General features: G+C 38.4%; 1 protein-coding gene across 1 annotated transcript; it reads left to right on the forward strand.

The window, feature by feature from the left end:
- Positions 1 to 1868: 1868 nt before the first annotated feature.
- On the forward strand, positions 1869 to 19388 carry LOC6051135 (exportin-6-A). Its single transcript, XM_038259811.1, has 4 exons — positions 1869 to 2265; positions 5466 to 5858; positions 11052 to 13748; positions 18130 to 19388. The coding sequence occupies exons 1-4, from the start codon at positions 2263 to 2265 to the stop codon at positions 18205 to 18207; spliced, it is 3171 nt and encodes a 1056-aa protein (XP_038115739.1). The 5' UTR covers positions 1869 to 2262; the 3' UTR covers positions 18208 to 19388.
- Positions 19389 to 23356: the final 3968 nt, after the last annotated feature.

The raw sequence follows: 23356 nt of genomic DNA on the forward strand, positions 1-23356 counted from the left end.
TCGTCGGGAACCTGGTGCATAAGATCGGTCAAGGCCCGTTCTTACACTGAAAATTGCGAATTGCGAATTGCGAATTTTAAATTGTACACACTTAGATTTTTATGCCGAACTTCGGCAAAATTCTGCCGAAATCAGAACAACTTATCGCTCGGCAGGAATATATGCCGAATCTCGGCAAAATGGGAGTGATTATACCGAACTCTCGGCGAAAAATGACAGTTAATATGCCGAAGTTCGGCATTTTTCTGCCGAAAAAATCAGTTGTTCTGTTTTCGGCAGAATTGTGCCGAGCTCGAAAATCAAAAATGACTGTGTATACAGTTTTAGATCTTTAAAATTTTAAACAAACTAAAAAAAAATTAGGATTTTATAAGAATTTTCGATTTTTAAAATTTTAGAATTTTCGGATTATAGAATTTTAAAATTTAAATACGTTTCAAAGTTTAGAAGTCCGAAATTTTAGAATGTTCGAATTTTATAATTTTAGAATTTCAATATTTGAAAATTTAAGAATTTTAGTGTTTTAATACATACTTGGAATATTAATACTTTTAAAATTTCAGGAGTCCACATTTTTTTAAATTTTAGAATTTTTAAATTTTGGACTTTAAGAAATTAAGATTTTTGAATTCTATAATTCATTTATTTTTAAGCTTAAAAAAAGAAGAAGAATGCATAAGTGTAGATGTGTATTTAAAAAAAAGATTTGAGATTTTATAATTTTGAAATTTTATAATTTAAGAATTTAAATCTTTAAAAATGATATAATTTTAGAAATTCATAAGTATAGAATGGTAAAATTTTAAAATCTAAGAGTAAATTTCTTAAATTAACTAAGAATTATTGAACAAATATTTTTTTTAATTTTAAAATTTTCAGCATTCAGAATTCAGAACATCAATTCTAGATTAAATTTTCAAAACAACCTATCCCTCATGGGTTTTCTATGCAGATAGGGCCTTTTGAAAATTTAATCGAGAATTAAAGTATTGCGTGTAGGTCTACGAAAAATTAAATGTGAGCTAAAATTTCGTTAGGCAAGCAAAATCAAATGGTGCGCCATTATGTTTTTTTTTTTACAGGAACGCTTGCAGAAACGTCATAAAGCTCATTTGACAGCTCGCGTGCACTGTTTACATGGTCGTCCATGTAAACAGTGCACGCCATTCTAACGACCAAATCGAGTCGGCGTAAAACCTGATGGTGCAAGCTGTCAAACTAACACTTGGATCGGGTATGTTATCTTACAATTTATTTGTAATTTTGTAATTTCCGATTTTTTTTAGAATTCTCCAGAAAATAAAAATATCTTGACCAAATTTTTATAAACTATATCATTGACATCCCTGCTCACGTACAAATTTGGCAAGATGACTCATCCCGTCTTGACAGTTCGCCTTCGCGATAACCAAAACATTGCACACAAACACGCAGGATCACACCAGTGAAGCACATATTCATTCATGATTTCAGCAGCAACATAAAGAAGCCATCAGGCAAAATGATTCAACGTGCGAGTTGCCCGTGTATGTGTGTCGTATTCTCTTTCAGTGTGTAAGTGTGTGCTGGCTTTGAATGTATCAACACAACCGTACGCATGCAGTGTTGCTAGTTTCGATTAAGATTTAAGATTTGATGTTGGGGACTGTAATTTTGTTGAAATTTGAAACGTTTTCTTAGACAAACAGCCGCTGAATTTGTATGAAACTTTATTTAACTGAATTAACCTCAATTTTTTTACAGAGATGTCATCTGAAACAACCTCTTACGCTTGTTCATCTCAGCTGGCAACCCTGCCATCATAGTAGTCTCTGCCTGTGTTGTCGTCACTGTTTCAGACTCTGCCTGACGGAAGGCCCCCCCGTTTAGTGTGTGCGTAGAGTTGGTCCGAAGCAGTCAGTTCATTTACAGCTCCAAGTCCAAGTAGTCCGTCAAAGTCGCAGGAAAAAAGTGCAAAGAAAAATCTTTATCTTTTGTGCGACAAAACGAAACACGCAATAAGAAGAGGACGACTCCTGGTCGTGAGTTCTCGGAAGCAGGGCTGGGCCGGAAGTAGTGCAACGGCCACGTCCGGACTTTGACGGAACCTCCCGCAGAGACGGAGACGTTTTTTCTCCGTGGCGGAACGGGGGCGTTTACGTGGTGTGTCCGCGCAGGGAAGTTCTTTCCGGAAGGGGGAGAAGGTTCAGAGATCGATTGATCGGAAGATTGGGGCGCTGATTTGGCACTGGTGGCACCACCTTCCGCAGGAGGAAAAGAAAGATGGTGAGTAGCCATTGCTGCTCCTTGGGAAGTCTTGTCGTCTCGCGGAGATGGCAGGTTCGGGGCGCGGCAGTGCTGCCAGAAGGGTTTGGGTTTGGGGATTTGAGTTTGAGTTAAAATTACAAATTTTGATTAAAACAAAACATTAAAAAGATTCAACTTCTTCAACGTTTCTCGAATACCGACTTTTGCTCAAATTCATAACGTAGCGACGTGGATATTTGTGATAAATTGTTGCACTTCCCTATTGCGGACGTCGACTTCAAGCTTCAAGAACCTTCGAATACAATTTGGTGCTTTTTTTTAAGGTTCAATAAACCAACATTTTATTTCTTTTGCTTTTTGGGTATTTTTGAAAACGTCTTAAGGGGTTTTCTAAAAACAACCCAAAAATCGAACAAATAAAATTTTGTTTTTTGGACTTCAAAAAAAACTCCAGAAAGCAAGTCTGGAGTTTTTTTTAAAGGTCAAATAAACCAAATTTTCAGTTTTTGCTTTTTGGGAGTTTTTCAATACTCAAGGCGGTTTCAAAAACACCCAAAAAGCAAAAACTGGACATTTGGGTTATTGGACCTTTTCAAAAAAAACTCCTGGAGTGTAAACATTGCGGTAAGTTGAATCTCTTAGATGTTTAAAAAATTAAAGCAATTGAGGTTAAAAACCATTAAAGCTATCTATTTATCATGGTGTGATTGTTGAAATGAAGTGATTGTTGGAAATTGATGAAGAATTCCAGGTTAAGGAGTAATGAATGTTCATATGGAGAGGTTCCTGATATTGAAGTTCCTAAGTAAAAGTAATGTCCAAAAACATTGTTGAAATGAACTGATTATTGGAAGTTGATGAAGAATTCCAGGTTACGGAGTAATGAATGCTCAAATGAAGAGGTTCCTGATATTGAAGTTCCAAAGTAAAAGTAAGGTCCAAAAACATTGTTGAAATGAAGTGATTATTGGAGATTGATGAAGAATTCCAGGTTACGGAGTAATGAATGTTCAAATGAAGAGGTTCCTGATATTGAAGTTCCAAAGTAAAAGTAAGGTCCAAAAACATTGTTGAAATGAAGTGATTATTGGAAAATGGTGAAGAATTCCAGGTTAAGGAGTAATGAATGTTCAAATGAAGAGGTTCCTGATATTGAAGTTCCTAATTAAAAGTAAGGTCCAAAAACATTGTTGAAATGAAGTGATTATTGGAAGTTGATGAAGAATTCCAGGTTACGGAGTAATGAATGTTCAAATGAAGAGGTTCCTGATATTGAAGTTCCTAAGTAAAAGTAAGGTCCAAAAACATTGTTGAAATGAAGTGATTATTGGAAATTGATGAAGAATTCCAGGTTACGGAGTAATGAATGTTCAAATGAAGAGGTTCCTGATATTGAAGTTCCAAAGTAAAAGTAAGGTCCAAAAACATTGTTGAAATGAAGTGATTATTGGAAAATGGTGAAGAATTCCAGGTTAAGGAGTAATGAATGTTCAAATGAAGAGGTTCCTGATATTGAAGTTCCTAATTAAAAGTAAGGTCCAAAAACATTGTTGAAATGAAGTGATTATTGGAAGTTGATGAAGAATTCCAGGTTACGGAGTAATGAATGTTCAAATGAAGAGGTTCCTGATATTGAAGTTCCTAAGTAAAAGTAAGGTCCAAAAACAATGTTGAAATGAAGTGATTATTGGAAATTGATGAAGAATTCCAGGTTACGGAGTAATGAATGCTCAAATGAAGAGGTTCCTGATATTGAAGTTCCAAAGTAAAAGTAAGGTCCAAAAACATTGTTGAAATGAAGTGATTATTGGAAAATGGTGAAGAATTCCAGGTTAAGGAGTAATGAATGTTCAAATGAAGAGGTTCCTGATATTGAAGTTCCTAAGTAAAAGTGAGGTCCAAAAACATTGTTGAAATAAAGTGATTATTGGAAATTGATGAAGAATTCCAGGTTAAGGAGTAATGAATGTTCAAATTAAGAGGTTCCTGATATTGAAGTTCCTAAGTAAAAGTAAGGTCCAAAAACATTGTTGAAATGAAGTGATTGTTGGAAATTGATGAAGAATTCCCGATAAAGAAGTAATAAATGTTCAAATGAAGAGATTCCTGATATTGAAGTTCCTAAGTAAAAGTAAGGTCCAAAAACATTGTTGAAATGAAGTGATTATTGGAAATTGATGAAGAATTCCAGGTTAAGGAGTAATGAATGTTCAAAAGAAGAGGTTCCTGAGTAAAAGTAAGGTCCAAAAACATTGTTGAAATGAAGTGATTATTGGAAGTTGATGAAAGATTCCCGATAAAGAAGTAATGAATGTTAAAATTTTGAGGTTCCTGACAAAGTGGTTTCATATCCGGTAAAAAAATGTGCAAATTGCTAGAATAATTAGCAGCTACGCGGATCTCTAGCCCAGTACCAACCATTCTAGGTCATGTGGTCAGCCGACTCAAGGACAAACCCGCAAATAAGGAAGAAGCACCTTCGCCCCGAAACCTGGTACCACTGCGCGATCGACGTGATGACGTCGTAGTCGCCAAATCCAAGTCTACAAGAAAAAACCAGCCAAAAAGACATTGAAAATCGCTTCTTCTTGTTGTGTGCGGTTTGTTATCGTGTACACACCGTCGCAGAACCAGCTTAAGCTCACCAACACTCGCAAATCTCGCGGCAGAGAGCTAAATATTTACTTATTTTTTCCCCGCAAAGTGACGACGACAACGCAGATGCGATAATACAAGGCGGGAGGAAAGCTGTTTTTTCCACTGATAAAAGCGCAGCTTGGGGCTGGCGGTGACGCACCGCCGAGCGGCCGAACAGGTTCGGACGGGGAGAAATTTTGCGCAAAAATAGTTCATTGACGGGCGGTGTGATGATCCGGGGACGGGTCAGATGTGCAGCAGCAGCTCGATCGCGCTCTGGTCAAGGTTTTCTGTTGTAGTGCTCAAACCCCCTCTTGCATGCTCATTACGAGTTCTCTCGCGCGGTTGAAAGGGAACGTGGAATTCGCTGTAATAATATGGGTGTCGTATAGACCATCTACCTTACGTTGTTGTTTGTTGATCGTGAAATTATGTCATTTGATTCGCGATCGCGACGATCGCCAGACATGCAGCGCATGTTTCCGTTTGGGTGTGACACTGCGAGTCGGAATGTAGCGTTGACCGTGGACTCATCTCGACGTGCAGAACCTAAATCCCCTCCCTCCTCTCTCTCCCAACAGGCGGAGCCTACCGGCGACCTGCTCGCGATCGAGGCCCTCGTCAACGAGTTCTACCATCCGGGCACCTCGAACGCCCGCAAGCACACCATCGAAGGCCAGCTGCAGCAGTTCCAGCGGACCCCGCACTCCTGGCTCCTGTGTCTGCAGAACCTACCGCGCTTCAACAACCAGTACTTTTGGTTCTTCAACGTGTCCACGGTGGAGGTGACCATCCAGCAGCGATGGCCCGCGCTCGATGAGGCGGCCCGGGTGCAGCTGCGGGACGCCCTCTGGGCCACGTACGCGGCCTTTTCGCACGACATTCCGGGCATGCAGCGCGACAAGGTGGCCCAGCTGGTGGCGCTCGTGGGGAAGCGCCAGTTTCCGGAGGAGCATCCGGACTACATGAGTCAGGTGAGGCTGATGGTGACCTTCTGCGTTGTGGAAGAGGGGGGGATCGTGATGATTGATTTATGCGCGGCCTTGGAGGGTAGACAGACAGACGGTGGTGATCGTGATCCTTGCTGTGGAGTGAGCAGAATGTTGGAACATCTGGACGAGAGCTGGTCGAAAACACAAGTAACAATAGTGTGTAGTGAAGTTCTTGAGCACTGAAGGTGTACTAAAACATGAAAACTGTTGAAAAGCACATCTGGATGAGAGTTGATTTCAAAATTTGTGTATGGAAAACTCACAACAATGCCAACAAGTTCCAGATGGCGAAGTTCCTGAGCACTGAAGATGTACTAAAACACTGTTGGAAGACGCTGAATGCGAGTTGATTTCAAAGTTCGTGCATGAAAAACACAAGAATGCAAACAAGTTCCAGATCATGAAGTTCCTGAGCACCGATGATGTACTAAAACATGAAAACTGTCGAAATTCGTGTATGAAAAATAGACAAAACTGCAAACAAGTTCCAGAGTATGAAGTTTCTGAACCATCAAGATGTACTAAATCATGAAAACAGTCGGAACTCGTGTATGAAAAAAAAGTTCCAGGTGGTGAAGTTCCTGAGCTCTGATGATGTACTAAAACATGCAATGCAAACAAGTTCCAGATAGTGAAGTTCCTGAGCCTTCAAGATGTACTAAAACATGAAAACTGTAGAAATTCGTGTACGCAAAACAGACAAAAATGCAAACAAGTTCCAGATGATGAAGTTCCTGAGCCTTCAAGATGTACTAAAACATGAAAACAATCGAAATTCGTGTATGAAAAACACAAGAATGCAAACAAGTTTCAGATGGTTAAGTTCCTGACCTCTGATGATGTACTAAAACATGCAATGCAAACAAGTGCCACATTCTGAAGATCATGAGCTCAGATGGTGTACTAAAACATGAAATTCTTGTACGAAAAACAAGAATGTAAACAAGTTTCGGTTGATGGAGTTCCTGAGCATTGAAGAAGTATGTACTAAAACATGAAGATAGTCGAAATTCGTGTGTGAAAAATCCACAAGAATCAAACAACTTCCAGATGATAAAGTTCTTGTGAGTGCTGATAATGTACTAAAACATGAAAACAAGTTCTAGATGATAAAGTTCCTGAGCACCCATGATGTACAAGAACATGGAAAGTGTCGAAATTGCAAAAAAGTTCCAGATGATGACGTTCCTGAGCCTTCAAGATGTACTAAAACATGAAAACGGTTGAAATTCGTGTACGAAAAATACGAGAATGCAAACAAATTTCGGTTGAAGACGTACTAACACATAAAAAACAGTCGAAATTCGTGTATGAAAAACACAATAATCAAACAAGTTCCATATCAAGGTTGTTAATCGATAAAATTATCGTTGATTTTATCCGGAATCGACGATAACCATAATAATTCATTTTTGAAATCTTTCTAAAATCGATTAATTCAACCAATCAACCAACAATGAATATATATTTTAAAAATGTAGTAAGTTTCAAAGTATAAATATGTACTCAAAAATGTTCACAAAATACTGCATTTTTTCGAATATACTCAAACGAAGCGAATTTTGGTATGCTTTTTCAATTTATTAGATTTTTTTGGAAAACACAAAAAAATTCACATATTACCATATTTTTCGAAAATACTCAAAATTTCAAAATATGCAGTATGGGTATCAAACGAAGCAAAATTTTGCATGCTTTTTCATTTTATTAGATTGTTTTTGGAAAATACTAAAATTTTCACAAAATTCCGTGTTTTTGCGAAAATACTCAAATTTTCATAATTTGCAATAGGGGTATCAAACGAATTATAATTTAGGATGCTTTTTCAATTTTTCAGTGTTTTTTTTAAAAGTACCAACATTTTCACAAATTACAGTATTTTTTCGAAAATACTCAAATTTTAAAAATATGCAATATGGGTATCAAACGAAGCAAAATTTTGCATGTTTTATACATACATACAAATTGTGTATGCTTAATACAAAATTTTGCGTCGCTTGAAACCCATATTGCTTATTTTTAAAAAATTTAGTATTTTTGAAAAAATAAGGTATTTTGTGAAAACTTTAGTATTTTACCAAAAAAGCTCTAATAAAGTGAAAAAAAATCTGCATTTTTGCAAATTATTTAAATATGAGTACTTTCGAAAAAACACGGTATTTTGTAAAAAAATAGTAGGGGAAATTCTCGCGTGATTGGCAGGTTAACCACTCGCTCCTAACTCCATCCAATTTGCTGATTTTCACTATTCAAACAACTAAATTTGCAAAACTTTTGAAACTTGCTTGCTAACTCCTTATTGAGCTATTTATCACTTGATTTCAGCTGAAAACGCTTTTAATGAGATGTAATTGAATGTCAAAGTGCTGATATGGCAACATTAGAGGCACGCTGGGATTAGATGAAAAAAAGGAAAAAAAAAATTAAAAAGCATAAAAAATTTCAATTCGTTTGAAATACATATTGCGAATTGGGTACTAAAGCCCTATGTCAATTTTTATGTACAACGTTAAAAAACACGATTAAAAACCATTTCTGATCACTTTTTTTTCATTTTAACGCAAATTTTTTTTTTGACAAGACAACATTTTTTCGATGGATTAACTATGGTCCCCTAGGAACGAGCTGTCAAGTAGGAGCTTTTCTGTCAAGAAGGACCGCGAGGATAATTTTTCAAAATTGATTTAAAAATCCATTTTAAACTCTATGTGGTCGTACAAAGGGTCATTGTACTCAGAAAAATAAGCTTAATCGCTGTAAACAATAATATCAGCAATCTAAGCTTCATTTTAGAACCCAATTATGAAATTTTGAGTATTTTCGAAAAATACGGTATTTTGTGAAAATTTTAGTATTTTACAAAAATACTTTACTAAAGTGAAAAAAAAACATACAAAATTTCGCTTCGTTTGATACCCATCTTGCAAATTATGAAAATTTGAGTTTTTCGAAAAAAATACGGTATTTTGTGAAGATTGGTGCGCTGGAAGTGGGGACGCGAAGTCGTGATTATGCAGGTTAATTTTTGTGTGTGCTTTTGTGTCGCTATTCGTATGGGGTGAGTGATTGTGGTAATCGAATAATAGCATGCCTTACTGAATTATTTGTGTCTTGAGCGTGTTTTTCGTTGAGTAATTGGTGTTTTTCTGTGATTTTTTTGTGATCTTAATTAATTGTTTTGTGATTTTCAAAGCCCTTCCTATATCATCGTTGATCGGAAGGCACGGCGTCGGGTAAATTGTGTATATTTTTTTCGAATAAGGTTTTATTTTTTATGGTGAAAAAGCCATTTCTATATAATGATCGAAAGACGCACTGACATTTTGGATTAATTAATAGTGGAGTGAAATAATTGTGTGTGAGTGATTTTGTGTGTTAACCAGAAAGACCTTCCCATAGCATCGTTGCTCGGAAGGCTCGCCGACGGGTCTGTTATGAAAGTCCCCCCCTGGCATCGTAGCTCGGGAGGCATCGAAAAGCCAATACCTTATCCTACTAACCCAAAAAAATATTAATCACGTGATGCTTGAAGGAGATGCTGTGGATTCAACGGTCTTAAGCGTTATCAACAAGTATATAGCGAAAAACTGTGTGCTTGATGAGTCTGCAACTTCAACTATCGGACTAACATTCCTCCCTTTCGTTGAACTGCAGGCTTCTTGGGAGGGCGCCGGTATTGACTAATAAAGTAGGGATCTTCAGAGGTTAAACAGTGAACGGATGGTTGGCTCCCACTGATCATTTTTGATTCATTGTTTAACTTCAGCTGATCTGTCAATAACGGAGTAGCAGCTCATTGGCAGTCAACCATGCTCATGCTCATGCTCAAAAATACGGTATTTTGTGAACAATTTTGAGCACATAATTTATACTTTTAAACATACTACATTCTCAAAAAATATATTCTTAGTGAAAGCATTGAAAATTTAACATGATATGGTTGAATTAATCGATTTTATTTTAGAAAGATTTAAAAAATGAGTCATCGTCCATTATCGGCGATAAGATTATCGCCGATAGAATTATCGAATTAACGATAACGATAGAACTATCGTTATCGAGCCTCGATAATTTTATCGTTAACAACCTTGTTCCATATGATGAAGGTCCTGAGTTCAGTGTTTGAAAAACACAAAAATGCCAACAAGTTCCTGGCGATGAAATTTCTGAAAACTGATGATGTATATGAAAACTGATAAGGTGAGCTAAAATTTGAAAACTTTGGAAACCACTTCAAGATAGAAGAGAATTCAAAAATCGTGTATGAATAACACAAAAGGATGTCCAAAGATGTTCTGAAAACATGGAATCTTTTGAAAACACTTCTGGAAGTGAAAATGAAACGGAGTTGCAGTAATACATGAAGAAAACAGTTGAAAACAAAAAAATTGAAGAGAAGAGAAATCGAAATGCATCAATATATGGTTTTACCCTTTGTTTAACTGAACACAGTTTAGAGTGTAACGCAAGATACGTTTGACAGTTGGTGCGAGAACGTAAACAAAAACAATGTCGCGCGCTGACTGTTTACGATTGGTGCAGACGGAACTTATTCTTGGCAAAACAATGGCCACTTCAAAGAATGCAAGTTTTGCAGAGTAAAATCATGTCACTTATCCTAAGATGTCATCGGCTGACAGCGGAGCATGCTCCAATGTTTGCAGTGGATGTCGATGAAGCAACGAATCGAGTACAACACCTTTTTTTTTGTTTTTCGTATGAAGGAAAGGATGGTACCACGATACTTGACGGAAGCCATGGTACGCGGAAGGGATATCCATGCGTATGACACTAGAGGAGCTGACGATCTCTGATTGCACAACTGGAAAATGGCATGTACGCAGAACTCGCTTTGTTACACAGGATTTAAACTTTACAACCAGCTTCAAGATGTTGCAAAGACGGTAGCAAAACATCAACAAGATGGAATAGAAGTGACCCACGATGGTACTGTCCGGAAGGGCACGTTATAAAGGTCGGCCATCTTCATTATCGGTACGCACTCGCATGGGATCACTCTGGACCGCATATACCAGAGCAATTCTTCATGGTATGATCGTTTAAATACGTCTGTTCTTCTAGAGAATTTGAAGAGAAGCCTAGATCATCACGATCCCTCGCACAGGAAACTAATTTTGTTCAAAAACAACATTCAAACAAACCCATTCCTTTCAGGTCCTCGAGCTGCTCAAGAGCAAGTTCACGCTGGGCGTGACGCTACTGCGCGCCACCTCCGACGAGATCACCAGCACCAAGGCGGACATCACGAGCGAGCGGCAAAAGTACCTCTCGTACTGCGTCTCGATGTACCTGCCGGCGACGTTCGAGATCCTGCAGCGTTACGCCGAGCTGTGCATCAGCCGAACTATTAGTAAGAATGGAATTGCCAGTATGGCCCATCTGCCGGCGCCGTTCGGCGACGACTCTCGGCTGGAGCAGGCGACGACGGATCTGCTGGTGTGCGTGCAGCAGATCTTCTCGTGGGCACCGCTGGACAACGTGACGGCGCCGGAGTTTTTCCAGAGTTTGTTCTTGCTGGCGCGGTGGAACGAGGTGTACAACGACGTGTCGATATCGGCGCTGACGACCATTTCGGAGCTGTTTTACCGGCAGAAGCCGCTGCCGCTGCCGACGGTGATCGCGACGGGGGTGATCGAGCTGTTGCAGCAGCCGACGCTGAAGTTGTCCAATGAGTTGTATCAGGACAAGCTGACGGAGCTGTTGCGGTTGTTTACGACGCAGCAGTGGGTTCGGTGGAGCAAGGATCCACACTTTCCTGCCATAAGTTATTTGAACTGCCTGTTTCAGTACACGTTTTATGGGTACGGGGCGTTGGCGTTTACGGAGCGGTTGACGATCTGGACGCCGATCGTGAGGGGCTTCTCGAGTGATTGTGGGGGTACGGTTTCGAGTGGGAAGCACGCGGATAAGTTGCTGGCGTTGGCTTCGGGGACGGTGAAGCGGATGTTGTTCCAGTACGACTTTGACCAGCAGCTGGACATGTTGGACGGGGAGGAGCTGGACGATGATAATGAGACGGAGTTGCAACACTTTTTCAACCAGTGCATCGATACGATCGCGCAGATTGCGGAGATTGAGCCGGTGAGGGTGTATGATGTGGTGTTTTCGGAGTTTGCTTCGGATGTGGCGGGTCCGTACGCGACGGTGCTTTCGACGGTTGGGTTGATTAGTGGTGGCCATTTGCAGGCGGCTTACGATGAGGATGGTCGTAACGGGTTGCGGTGCAAGTTTCGTGATTTCATATCGTTGTGCCAGTTGATTGCGCGGATCAGCCCGTTGCTGCACGAGCGATCGGAGAAGGTCGGCGATACGCTGGGTCAGCTGATCGAGTCGTTGGTGAAGCTGGTGGAGACGGTTTCGGGTGCGGCTGGGGATCCGATGGAGTACTTTTTCATGCATTTACCGGCCCTGGCGGGTGAGATGGTGGACGTGGTCAGTCAGACGATGATCACGCTGCGGAGTCTGCTGCTGGTGGCGCACATCCCGTTTGGGGAGGCTGAAATGATGCATTTCGTGGGTTGCATTCCGAGGTTCCTGCTGCCGCCGCAAAAGGTCAAGCGGGACCAGCTGCGGATGCTGACGAGCGCGGCGGCCCAGCTATTGCTCAGTGTAAGTGCCAATTTGCGACCAAAATACCTCGTACAAGCTATCAAACCGTTGGTGCACAGTGACCTAAGGCATTTGGAGCGGCCAACGGCACTGACCGTTCGTCGAGCGATCTGCAACTGCTTTGTGTTGCCATGGGCTGGATGTTCTGTGCCGGAACAGAACTACGAAGGTCGAGCGGCGTTACTCCAAGAGTACATTGCATTTATCGCCGGGGATTTGATCAGGCTTGACCTTGGCCATGGTTTCAGCAACGGCGGCACCACCAACCCCTCCCTAGACTACGGCCAGGAGGAGAAGATCGTTGCGGTGGCCACGTCCGTGCTCGGCATGCTGCGAGACCTGCTCGACTACTACCAGGAGCAGAGCAGTTCCGTAAAGCAGATGCTGGCGGCCGCGTTCCGACCTGTGATAGAGAAAACTCTCACCATTTACAGTGCTGCCAGCAGCAAGAACTGCGCCCTCATCGAGCGCATCTTCGACTTCTGCCTCGGCATCATCCGCACCCTCCAGATTCAGCTCGGCCAACTGTTCCTCAAGAACATCATTCTCCTGTTCCTCGGCAAGACCAAGTCCGAGCAAATCACCGCCCAACGGTTCCGCTCCCTCGACATCCTGCTCAAAATGTTCCTCCTGATTGTCGAACAACCCGGCAACGTCTCCCTCCTCCCCGACATCCTCAACTTCTCCATCGAGCACGTCCTCCCGCTCGTCTTCGCCCAGGAACACACCCCCGCCAAAAGCGACCAAAACGGCCACGCCGACGCCAGCCTCTCCCTCTACCTGCTCTTCAACGGCATCCTGCTCCACCGGTGGCAATACTTTTACAAATCCAGCGTGCTCAAACAGTTCACCCCGACCGTGTCAGCCGCCCTCGGCAACCACCAGCCCACCTCCAGTCTCGACCACCCGGATCAGTTCACCGCCATCATGAACGCGTACGGCCAGGCCATCGTGTGCGCCAACGATCCGCACGTCACCCGCGCCACCCTCCAATCCCTCCAGGCCCTCAACGACCGGTGGAAACTCTACGGAAGGGAGTTCTTCCGCCAGAACCTGCTCCAATCGTTCGAGGCGGCCATCATCAAGGCGCTGCTCGCGCCCGAAGGCATTCTGCACTACGAGCTGTTTCTGGCGGTGCTGTACAGCATGGGCGAGGTGGACATGAAGCGGCTGCACGAGACGTTCGCCGGGATCGGCTTTCCGGCCGTGTCGCAGCAGGTCGAGCAGGTGTGCCTGTCGACGGTGAGTTGCGGCAAGGGGGTTCGGCGGGAAAATTGAGTGTTTGAGAGTCAGTGAGTCACTCACTTACTATGATTAGTAAGTGAGTGAGTAAGTGAGTGAATAAGAATAAGTAAATAATCAGAGTGAGTGAGTTCATCGGAGTAAGTGAGAGTATGAGTAAGTGAGCAAGTGAGTGTATCAATCATGGGTTGGGAGGTGGAAATAACAAATTGAATGTTAGCTTAACAACAGTTCCGCTGTTATAACAAAAACTGTTGTTGTTCTTGTTGTTGATTTTATTAGGGAAACTTTAACCAAATGGGTCGCGTAACATTAACCAAATTTCACTAGCGTAAAACTGTTATTGAATCTTCTCGTTCATATTGTAAGTATTGCAAGGGCTAGCTTTATAAAATTTAATGACAGTTTTTGTTATTATTACAAAGTTTGTTGTTGGTCGAAATTTTTAAATTATAAATAACATTAAAGGCTGCTTGGATCGCGTTTTATTAATTCGTTTGCTATACTTTTTTGCTTTTGATTAGTTTATTGCAGTAAAACAAAATAATAAATAACCATAAGAGTTATTTTTCTAACATTCCTCTGTAATTGGTTTCAAGATTTTAACGTTTCGGGCGTGAACCATTCGTAACGCCATCTTCGCTTAAAAATCTGGATAGAGCAAAATCTCTGCATTCGAACTAGTGGATTCAATTAGAGGAGAAAAGCAACTCGCGACAAAATTTTAAGGCTAGGAATTTTGACAGGTATGATTTTCATAAAGTTTTCGCCTTCTTTTCTCTCCCACAATAAAACTAGGGACAATGAATGTAGCTGTCAAACTAGGCCAAAATGTTAAAGTCACTCACAAAATGAACTTTGAGTGATTTGAGTTCATTTCTGACGTCACGATTTTCTCCTTCATTCGAAGTATCGAAAATCGAATCAGCAAATTAGCGTATCAGCTAATCTGACCATTTCAATAGATCCTCTAAAGTCCGAAACTTGTTTTAGAATGTTTATAATTTTATCGTATTCAGGAAATTATTTTGAGCAACTTATGTTAAGGTCAGGGTGACCACTCAAGTCCGGAAATCAGAAAAGTCGGAAATTGGGTCCTAAAATGAAGCTTAGTTTGCTGATATTATTGTTTACAGCGATAAAACTTATTTTTCTGAGTACAATGACCCTTTGTACGACCACAAAGAGTTTATAATGGATTTTTAAATCAATTTTGAAAAATTAATCTCGCGGTCCTTCTTGACAGAAAAGCTCCTACTTGACAGCTCAAATTTTTTTTGCATTAAAATGAAAAAAGTGGTCAGAAATGGTTTTTACCGTTGCGGAGCGTTTGGTACGGTATGTCCACGCATCCTTCCTCCCCTGTAGATTCTGTGAAATGTGATCCGTTCACAGAATCCTCTCTGCGGTTAATGCAACGCAGTAGGCCTGGCCGCTTTTATGAGTGTAATACGTTTCGGGGATGCTCGAATGTACTACAATCATTAATATTGACAAGAAAGAACATGGGGCGTAATCTAATCACATGTTCTTCCAGGATGCTTTCTTCGGACTGGCTGCGCTTGTGTTTGATTAGATTAGATTAGATTAGAAATGGTTTTTACCGTTCTACATAAAAATTGCCATAGGGCTTTAGTACCCAATTCACAAAAATCCACAGAAAAATCGAGAAAAAATCTAGAATTTGTGTTTTTTTTTGTCAAAATGTTGGGAAAAGTCGGATTCCCAAGCATACTCGTTTGAAATTAAATCTTTTGAAGCAAATTTAATATTTGGTACAATAATTTTCAACTCAATTAGTTTTTTGATAATTTAATAATAATTTTAATCTGCTTGAGGTTAAAAAGGCTATTTTCAATCTTAATATGTTTAGGAAAAGAAAGATTTTTTTTTTATATTTTTGACTATGTTTTGAAATATAAGGTAAAAGTCAACTTTACCCAATTTTAAAACAATACTTAATTTCCATGTGTGTCCAGCGTAAAGTTATTATTCTGTTGTTTCATTATGTCTTATTGTTTAAATATTTGAATATATTTGGAATCTTCAAATTTGAGTTTGTCATATTTTTTAATTTTAAATTATAAACCGATTTTATCAGTTCATATTTTTTTCAAGTTCTTGACACCCGTAAACTTTTTTAAGAGTATTTGTTAAGTAATGTTTAGATGAATGATGATTTTCATTAATCGGAAAAAAATAATTATCAAATTAAACCAGACGTTTTTCGAGCAGACCATTTTTTTACCTTTTGAATTTTTTTTAAATATTTATATTATAAAAATGACAAAATAGTTGAAGACGTTTAAAGAATTTTGGCCATTACAAATATTTTTAAAGGATTTGTCTGGTCATAAAATTTGCTTGAAGCATGACTTTTAAAGAAGCTGTATTTTTCATTGCAATGAAATTTCAAGCATTGGAATGTCAATATTGATTAAACAAAATTATTTTTTTTAGCTAAAATCCAAACCAAAAATGAAACTTTATATAATTTTTTTTTGTACAGGAATTTCCAAAAACATGATATTTTTTGTCCAAGAAAAATATTTGAAATTTAATTGTTTTTTCTTTGCCATTCTTATTTTCTTTTTCTATTACCATTATTTTTAAAATAAACCATGCAATGTTATGTATTTTTTAAGATTTTAATAAATTGTTTTAAATATTTCGACTGTTAATTTTTTTTCGAAACCGAAATTATGAGTGCTTTCATTTTGAAGTATTTTTTGTTATATTTTTTTTGTTTTGTTCCATTTGTACTAAAATTAATAATAACCTTTTTGAAATTTATTTAGTTTTCAAATGAAACAATTTTTTAAGGCTGGAAAATCCCTTTATTTAAGATTCTGGAGAAGTCGGGTAGAGAATTTGAAAATAGCATTTGAGGGGCCACCCTGTTTTCTTCTACGAAAAATATCATGCTTTTATCATTTAAATGTTTGAAAAGAGTAGTCATAAAAAATGGGCAATATTTAAAAACATTGGCAAAGTCACAACAAGTTAAACTTCCAACACAATTAAAAAACTAAAATTTTATGAATTCTTCTTTCTAATATTTTTTTTAAATTCAAAAATTTGTTGAAAATGAATTACCAAGTTAACCAAGTTTTGATCTTCCCGCTTTATAAAATTTATAACTCACTTATTCACTTTCTCGTAGAGGTGGAAATGAGTTCGGAATAACATATTTTGATATTACATATTTAAAAATATCAAAATATGTTAATCCCAATTCATTTCCACCTCTACGGGAAAGTGATTGAGTGAATAAGTGAGTGAATGAGTGAGTAAGAGAGGGTATCAGAGTGTGTGAGCGAATGAGTGAGTGTATCAGAGTGAGTGAGTTAGTGCATCAATGTGAGTAAGTTGATAGTAAGTCCGTAGTAACATTTCAATAGGGCGAATCTGCGTTTGTAAACAAGCAGTCTATCCCTTTTGCTCAAGTGACAGTGCACGTCAAGTAAGACAGGGATAGACTGCTTGTTTACAAACGCAGATACGCCCTATTGAACTGTTACTGCGGAAGTGTAAGTGTAAGAGGGTGAATGATGAAGTGAGTGATTGAGTAAATGAGTGCGTGAGTTTATTAAAGGAAGTGGGTGATTCGGAGTGTGTGAGTAAATACTGTATAAGGGTTTGCGTGTGCTGAGCGATCGGAATGCGCAATAGAATAACAATCCAAAAGTCGCCGATGAGTGAGTGAGTGGTTGCATCAAAGTGTTTGAGTTCATTAAAGTTTGTAAATATATCAGGGTGAGTGAGTTTCAGCACGAGTTTGTAAGTGAGTAAGTGTTTGAGAGTGAGTAAGTGAGTGTATCAACTGAGTGAATGTATGAGAGTCAATGAATGTATCAGAGTGAGTGAGAATATTAAAGAGAGTGAGTGTATTAAAGTGAGTAAGTGTATGAGTGAGTCAGTAAGTTAGTGAGTCGAAGGGAGCGTATCAAAGTGAGTGATTGAGTGAGTAAGAGAGTGAATGTTTAAGTGAGTGGGTGAGTGAGTGAGTGTATCAGAGTAAGTGAGATTTTTAAAGGGATTGAGTATATCATAACGAGTGATTTTCAGAGCTAGTAAGTGAAGTCAATGTATCAGAGTAAATGAGTGAGCAAGTTAAATAATGTGTTAGTAAGTATATAAGAGTGAGTGATTTTATCAGAGTTAGTAAGTCTGTGAGTGATTTTTGGTCTATCGAGTTTTCGATTTTTGTGTTTATTTAATCAAACATTTGTGGAGCGTGAGTGAGTGCGTAAATTGATGAGATTTAGTGAGTAAGTGAATGAGTGAGTGATTCAGTGTGTGAAGTTTGACGTTTAAATTTGTGATCCTTCGAGTTTATACTATCAAAAATTTCAAATAAAACTTTCCCAACCTTTCACAGGACTACCCCACGTTCGCCCACCGCATGAACCAGCTCATCCAGGACACCAAATGTGGTCAGCTCAACGGAACGGCCTAAAATTAGTGGGGTTTCCCACAATAAGTCAGACGCCAACTTTCGCCAGGCGAAAGCAGCAAAAACAAAACATCATCCTAATTTGCAGTCACTCGCGATAAGTCAGTCACGCCTCACACAAACTAACAAAAGAAAAAAAACAACTCACATTCACACACACACGCCCACAAGAGAAGAAGAAGAACATCTTTCCTAGCGGAGCGTTTCTCTGCGAGAAATTGGCGTTCGTGGGAAACGCGTGGGACAGTACTGAAATTCACGAAAATTCCATATTTTACTAAAATTGATCAACTTTAAAAAGCAAAATCAAGCAAGCTAAGTTTAATTCAATGGAGGATGACTCTTCGTTGAGATAGGCTAGTTTTACGTTTCAAAAGTCCAAGTTTGCGTTGGACGAACCAAGTCTAAAAAATAAATTACGCGCATTAAATACGTATGAAGTGAAAACAAATTAGACAAAACTACACTACTAAAAAAAACAAAATGTCAGTTAGGCAGGTAAGGCTTCGCTCGAATTCGAAGGAGAGAATGTTTCGTTCGTTTAGGTTTTCTTTAAACATTTTAACGTTTTGTGTTTATTACTTTTTTCGCGTTTAAGTTATATTATCAGGTCAAACTTGCTTTACACAGTTTAATTTAAAAAAAAAAGGAGAATCAAAGTCGTGTGCAAAAGAAAACGCAAACTCTCTTCACATCTAAGTCGTACGTAAAGTTATGGAAAACTAGGGATATTTTATTTTACAATGTCAAGTTGTAACATGTGATACTGAGAATTATAAGATTACGTTTAAAATCTCGCTTTTTTCAAATCAAAAAAGTAACGCTCTATTTCTATCGCTTCTCTACTTTTCATCTTTTCCCTAAACTTTAGTTGTTTCGTTTCTTGTTTCTATTTTACATTTAGTTTTATATCAGATTATTCTACCCTTTCTCCAATTTAACCTTCGCTTTCAAATTAGGATTTTATCAAATTTAGCTGATACAAATAAGGTATAACTTAAAAATATATTAAAAGGAAGTAGTATTACAAATATGGTTTCCTATAAAAAAAGAAAGAAGAGAGAAAAACAAGTACGCCCGATTAGAGTGTTTAATTATATTGTATACACATGCCTCTATTTTCCATGAAGATAATTTCCAGGAAATTTAGCAATAAAGAAAAATGCATTAACATTATCGATCAATCGTGAAAAGCATTCGTCGTTCTTCAATCCGAAAGTCCGAGAGTTTCCTTCGCAAAAAGCTCTCAACCATTAAACAACCATGCGTCTCCATGGTTTTTAGATTTAGCTGAGCTTTTTATCGCTTCTCGGTTGGTGTTCATCGGAAAGCGCTCGCCGGGGAAAAGTTCATTTGGATGAACCGCGCAAAGCGCGCGTTTATATTCAAGCGGTGAACACTGACCACGTGCTTTGGAAGAAAAGTGCATAATCGAGCGAAAGGAAAGAATTTATTCTTTTTTTATTAACAGAAATTCAAATTTATGAAAGCTTTCTTAACTCTCTGTATTTTAATCCTGAAATTAAAGGAAATAGGGGATTGATTTTTTTTTATTTTTTTAAATTAAAATTCTTTTCTTTTATTTGAATTAAATTTAATATTTTTCTTTTAACACTTACATTTGATTTACATAAAAAGGCCGTTGCAAATATTTTTTGAAGTTTATGTCCCTCGGCTCTGACCAAAGTCGAGGTGGGGGGCCAAAAAAATAAAAAAAATATTTAATTTGAAATTACAAGCCAAGGTTTCAGCATTTGGATGAAAAAAGTGTTTTAAAATGCATTTGACAGGCGTACAGTTGTTTTCCAATCATTAGTTTTAAAAATATCGAGGCATTGACGGAATTTTTTTTTTCGCAAAAAAAAACTTTTCGTGACTGTACATTGGTATTTCATGAAAATTTAAAATGTTTTCAAAGGAGTTCAAACATGCTAAATATGATTATAAACGCGGGAAAATACATTTTAACTAGTTTTCAGTTGATTAAACTTTAATTTTCATTAAAATTTTGAAGTTTTTTGATAAAATAGAGAGTTCTGGCAACATTGCCCACGAGCGGTTTACGGTTTTGCGGTGCGCCGGGATTTTCGTGTTTTGTCGTGTTTTCTGTAGTTTTTGGTGTTGGTTGTGTGCTCAAAAGATGGATAATTAATTGAGGTTGCCCGGAAAGTTGAAGGTTTTCCAACAATAAGCGATTTTTCGCGAATCTTGGAAAAAAATGATTCCGGCAGTTCGGTGTTTTCTTTTTCTTTCACCCATCGAAGCGCGGTCGGTGCGTTGCAACCGTGCATCATTTGTGCAAGTGTCAAACGTAGGCTTCACTTTCCTGCAGGGCTGGGGAGTGGCGTCCAGTGGCGTTTGTTTGTTTTGAGTGAGGGAGAGAGCATCGTCAGTGTGGTCATCGCGGTTTGTTGGTACACAGATGACAGCTGGTGTTGTGCTGTAACGGTGGTGGGTGGTGTTGACTTCCGAGCTTGAGTGTCGGGTGGGGTAGTGTGCCAGAGATGGAAGGTGAATTACGGCATCCAAGAAAGCGGAAAATACCTATCTGCGAGTAAAGGATTATCAACTATCATCCGGTGAGTTCGTTCCATGTTGCGTGTTTACTTGGTTTTGTAAGTTTGTGGGGGAGATATGGGCCCCCTTTTCAGTTTTCAATGTTTTCTATTAGTGCAAAATTATTGGTTTTGGTTTTATTTTTTTTAACGTTTGAAGTGATTTCCGCCTTTAAAGATTGACCGCGTTGTGTTCGAGTCGTCGCGAACTATTAACGGTTTGAAGTCACGTCGTAAAAATTGAGTTTGATTTGTGATGCCTTTTCGTTGGGTCGCAAAATTTTTCGCGTCCGTCGTCGGTGTGCAACAATAACAAAACCCTATCATACCATTTCAGCTCGATAAACATTGTAACTCGTCGTTCGCAACGTTAATCAGTACCTCACTAAACATCAATCATTTAAAACTCGTACAATCATCTCAAGTTAAAAATTACACTGTTCAATCCTTCATTCATTAATTTCAAATGATTTTGGTTTTATCTTTCCACAGCCGGCTGTCTAAGACTAAACCATTTCATTTAAAGTTTAACAACCGATAAACGGGAAATGTCTCATCCGCAGCATCCGATTGCTTGCCTTGAGAATAATACATAATACCGTTCAACAAACACTATGATTTTGGGTCGCATCATCATCTTCTATGATGAATCCTGACCAAACACCCTATCCTACTAACAAGTTTTCAGGTTCCTGGCGCTCGTGGGGTGTAAGCACAGAGTAAATCAGCTGCCCTAGTAGCAACCAGCGCTAACTAACATTCCCGTCCCTTAAAATCGAGGTCTACAAACTGACATGGCGGGCGCCGTTGGTGGCCAATGACTGTTACCTATTCGCAACTGATCTAGCTTTAGCAATCATGGTGTTTTATCTTTTCAGCGCATTCATACATGCTGTTGATAAGGGAAACACCATTAGCTTGTTGAAGCCTATGATCAGTAGTGCGGAAAGGATATTACGGTTCTGTTCAGCAACGGAGGGGCAACCATGGGTGATCTCTCATGCTCATGCTCATGCTCAAAATTTTGAAGTTTTTTGATAAAATATTTTTTTTGCCCCCTGGTTATTCAGGCCAACTTTGAAGGGGGAGGGGGCGACATAAACTTTGAAAAATATTTGCAACGGCCTAAGGGTCAGCGGCGTCTTTAGCTCTAGATTGCTTTTCGTGATTTTAACACTGTTAATTTTTATAACTAGTAACGTATATGATATGAAACATGTTATTTTTTGTAACACCTGGTACAGATTGATTTTATTAGATTCTTGATACTTGAGCTATTTTCTTATACTTCCAAAAAGGATATTTTTTATTTTTTTTTATCTCGATATAACTTTGTGTGTCAGTCCAAAAAAAATCACTTCGCATAATCAAATTTTTGGATAATTGAATCACAAAAAAAAAGTTTTTCGAACCCAAACATGCTAAGTGAAGTGATTTAGATTTTTTAAATCCAAGATGGCGGTCAAATGGCGGCGTTTAAATACTGAGAAAATATATTTGGGATGCTAAAAGGCAATTAACAACTCAAATTTGACTAAAATAGAGTCACAGAACTCGAAAGTGATGGTAAAAATAAGAGACTAAAAAAAATTTTGTTCATGAAGTCCCATACAGACTTCGGATAAACGAACGTCGGATAATCGAAACTTCGGATAATTGAGGCTTCGGATAAACGAGTCTGGACTGTTTATGAAAAAGGTTGAACTTTTTATACATTTTTGAAAAACAATATAAAATCAAATACAAAATAAATAGTTCCAGTTTAAAAAAAAAACCCATTTTTTAAATACCGTCAACTGGGGCGAATCGGGACTACAGTCGGGAAATGAATGTAATGTGTAAAAGTATCAAAATACAGTTCTTGGTAACTGGGTGTTGTTTAACTGGGCGCTCGATAACTGTTGTTTGGCTGTAGCCCAAACGTAAAAAAAACAACAACAAAGCAAAATGATCGAGGGGTTAGACGATGCAAACATAATTATTAACAAATAAAATTTTATTTTAAAGTTTTAATGACATTTCATGTCATATTAAAAGGATTTTTAAAGGGTATGCTCTGGAATTTTTATGAGTTCTTTAAATTTTATTTTTTTATTAAGAAAATAAAATGCATTTGACGTTCCCCTCACCATTTTTCGATCAGCCCAGTTAGCGCGCAACATTCGGTAACTGAACTAAGTTCTCAGCCCAGTTAACGAACAAGTACTGTATTAGGCTGCAACATTTCTAAAACTGCTGTCCCAATTCGCCCTTTGTGTCCCGATTCACCGAAGATGCGCAAAATAACCGTTTTTGAAGTTTCTATTTCTTGGTAAAAAAAATGTCATCTTTCGAGTTATTGCACAAGTTGGTTAAAAATCATTTGCCAGTGCTGTAAATTTTTCAAAAAAATCAAAACGTTGTAAAGTTGTAAAGCCGATTTTTTGTATAATTTATGGTTAGATGTAAAATCTAATTTTCAATCGAAAAGTACTTTACCTACATAAAATTATTTTTTTGCATATAATGTGACTTTCTTTAACCTTTAGAACTCATGACCAAACTTGGCCAAATCTGAAGTTTTTCGAAAAAAAATTCGAAAAAAATCTGTAAATTTC

The sequence above is a fragment of the Culex quinquefasciatus genome, chromosome 1 (genome assembly GCF_015732765.1).
Source record: "Culex quinquefasciatus strain JHB chromosome 1, VPISU_Cqui_1.0_pri_paternal, whole genome shotgun sequence".
In the NCBI taxonomy this organism is placed as follows: domain Eukaryota; kingdom Metazoa; phylum Arthropoda; class Insecta; order Diptera; family Culicidae; genus Culex; species Culex quinquefasciatus.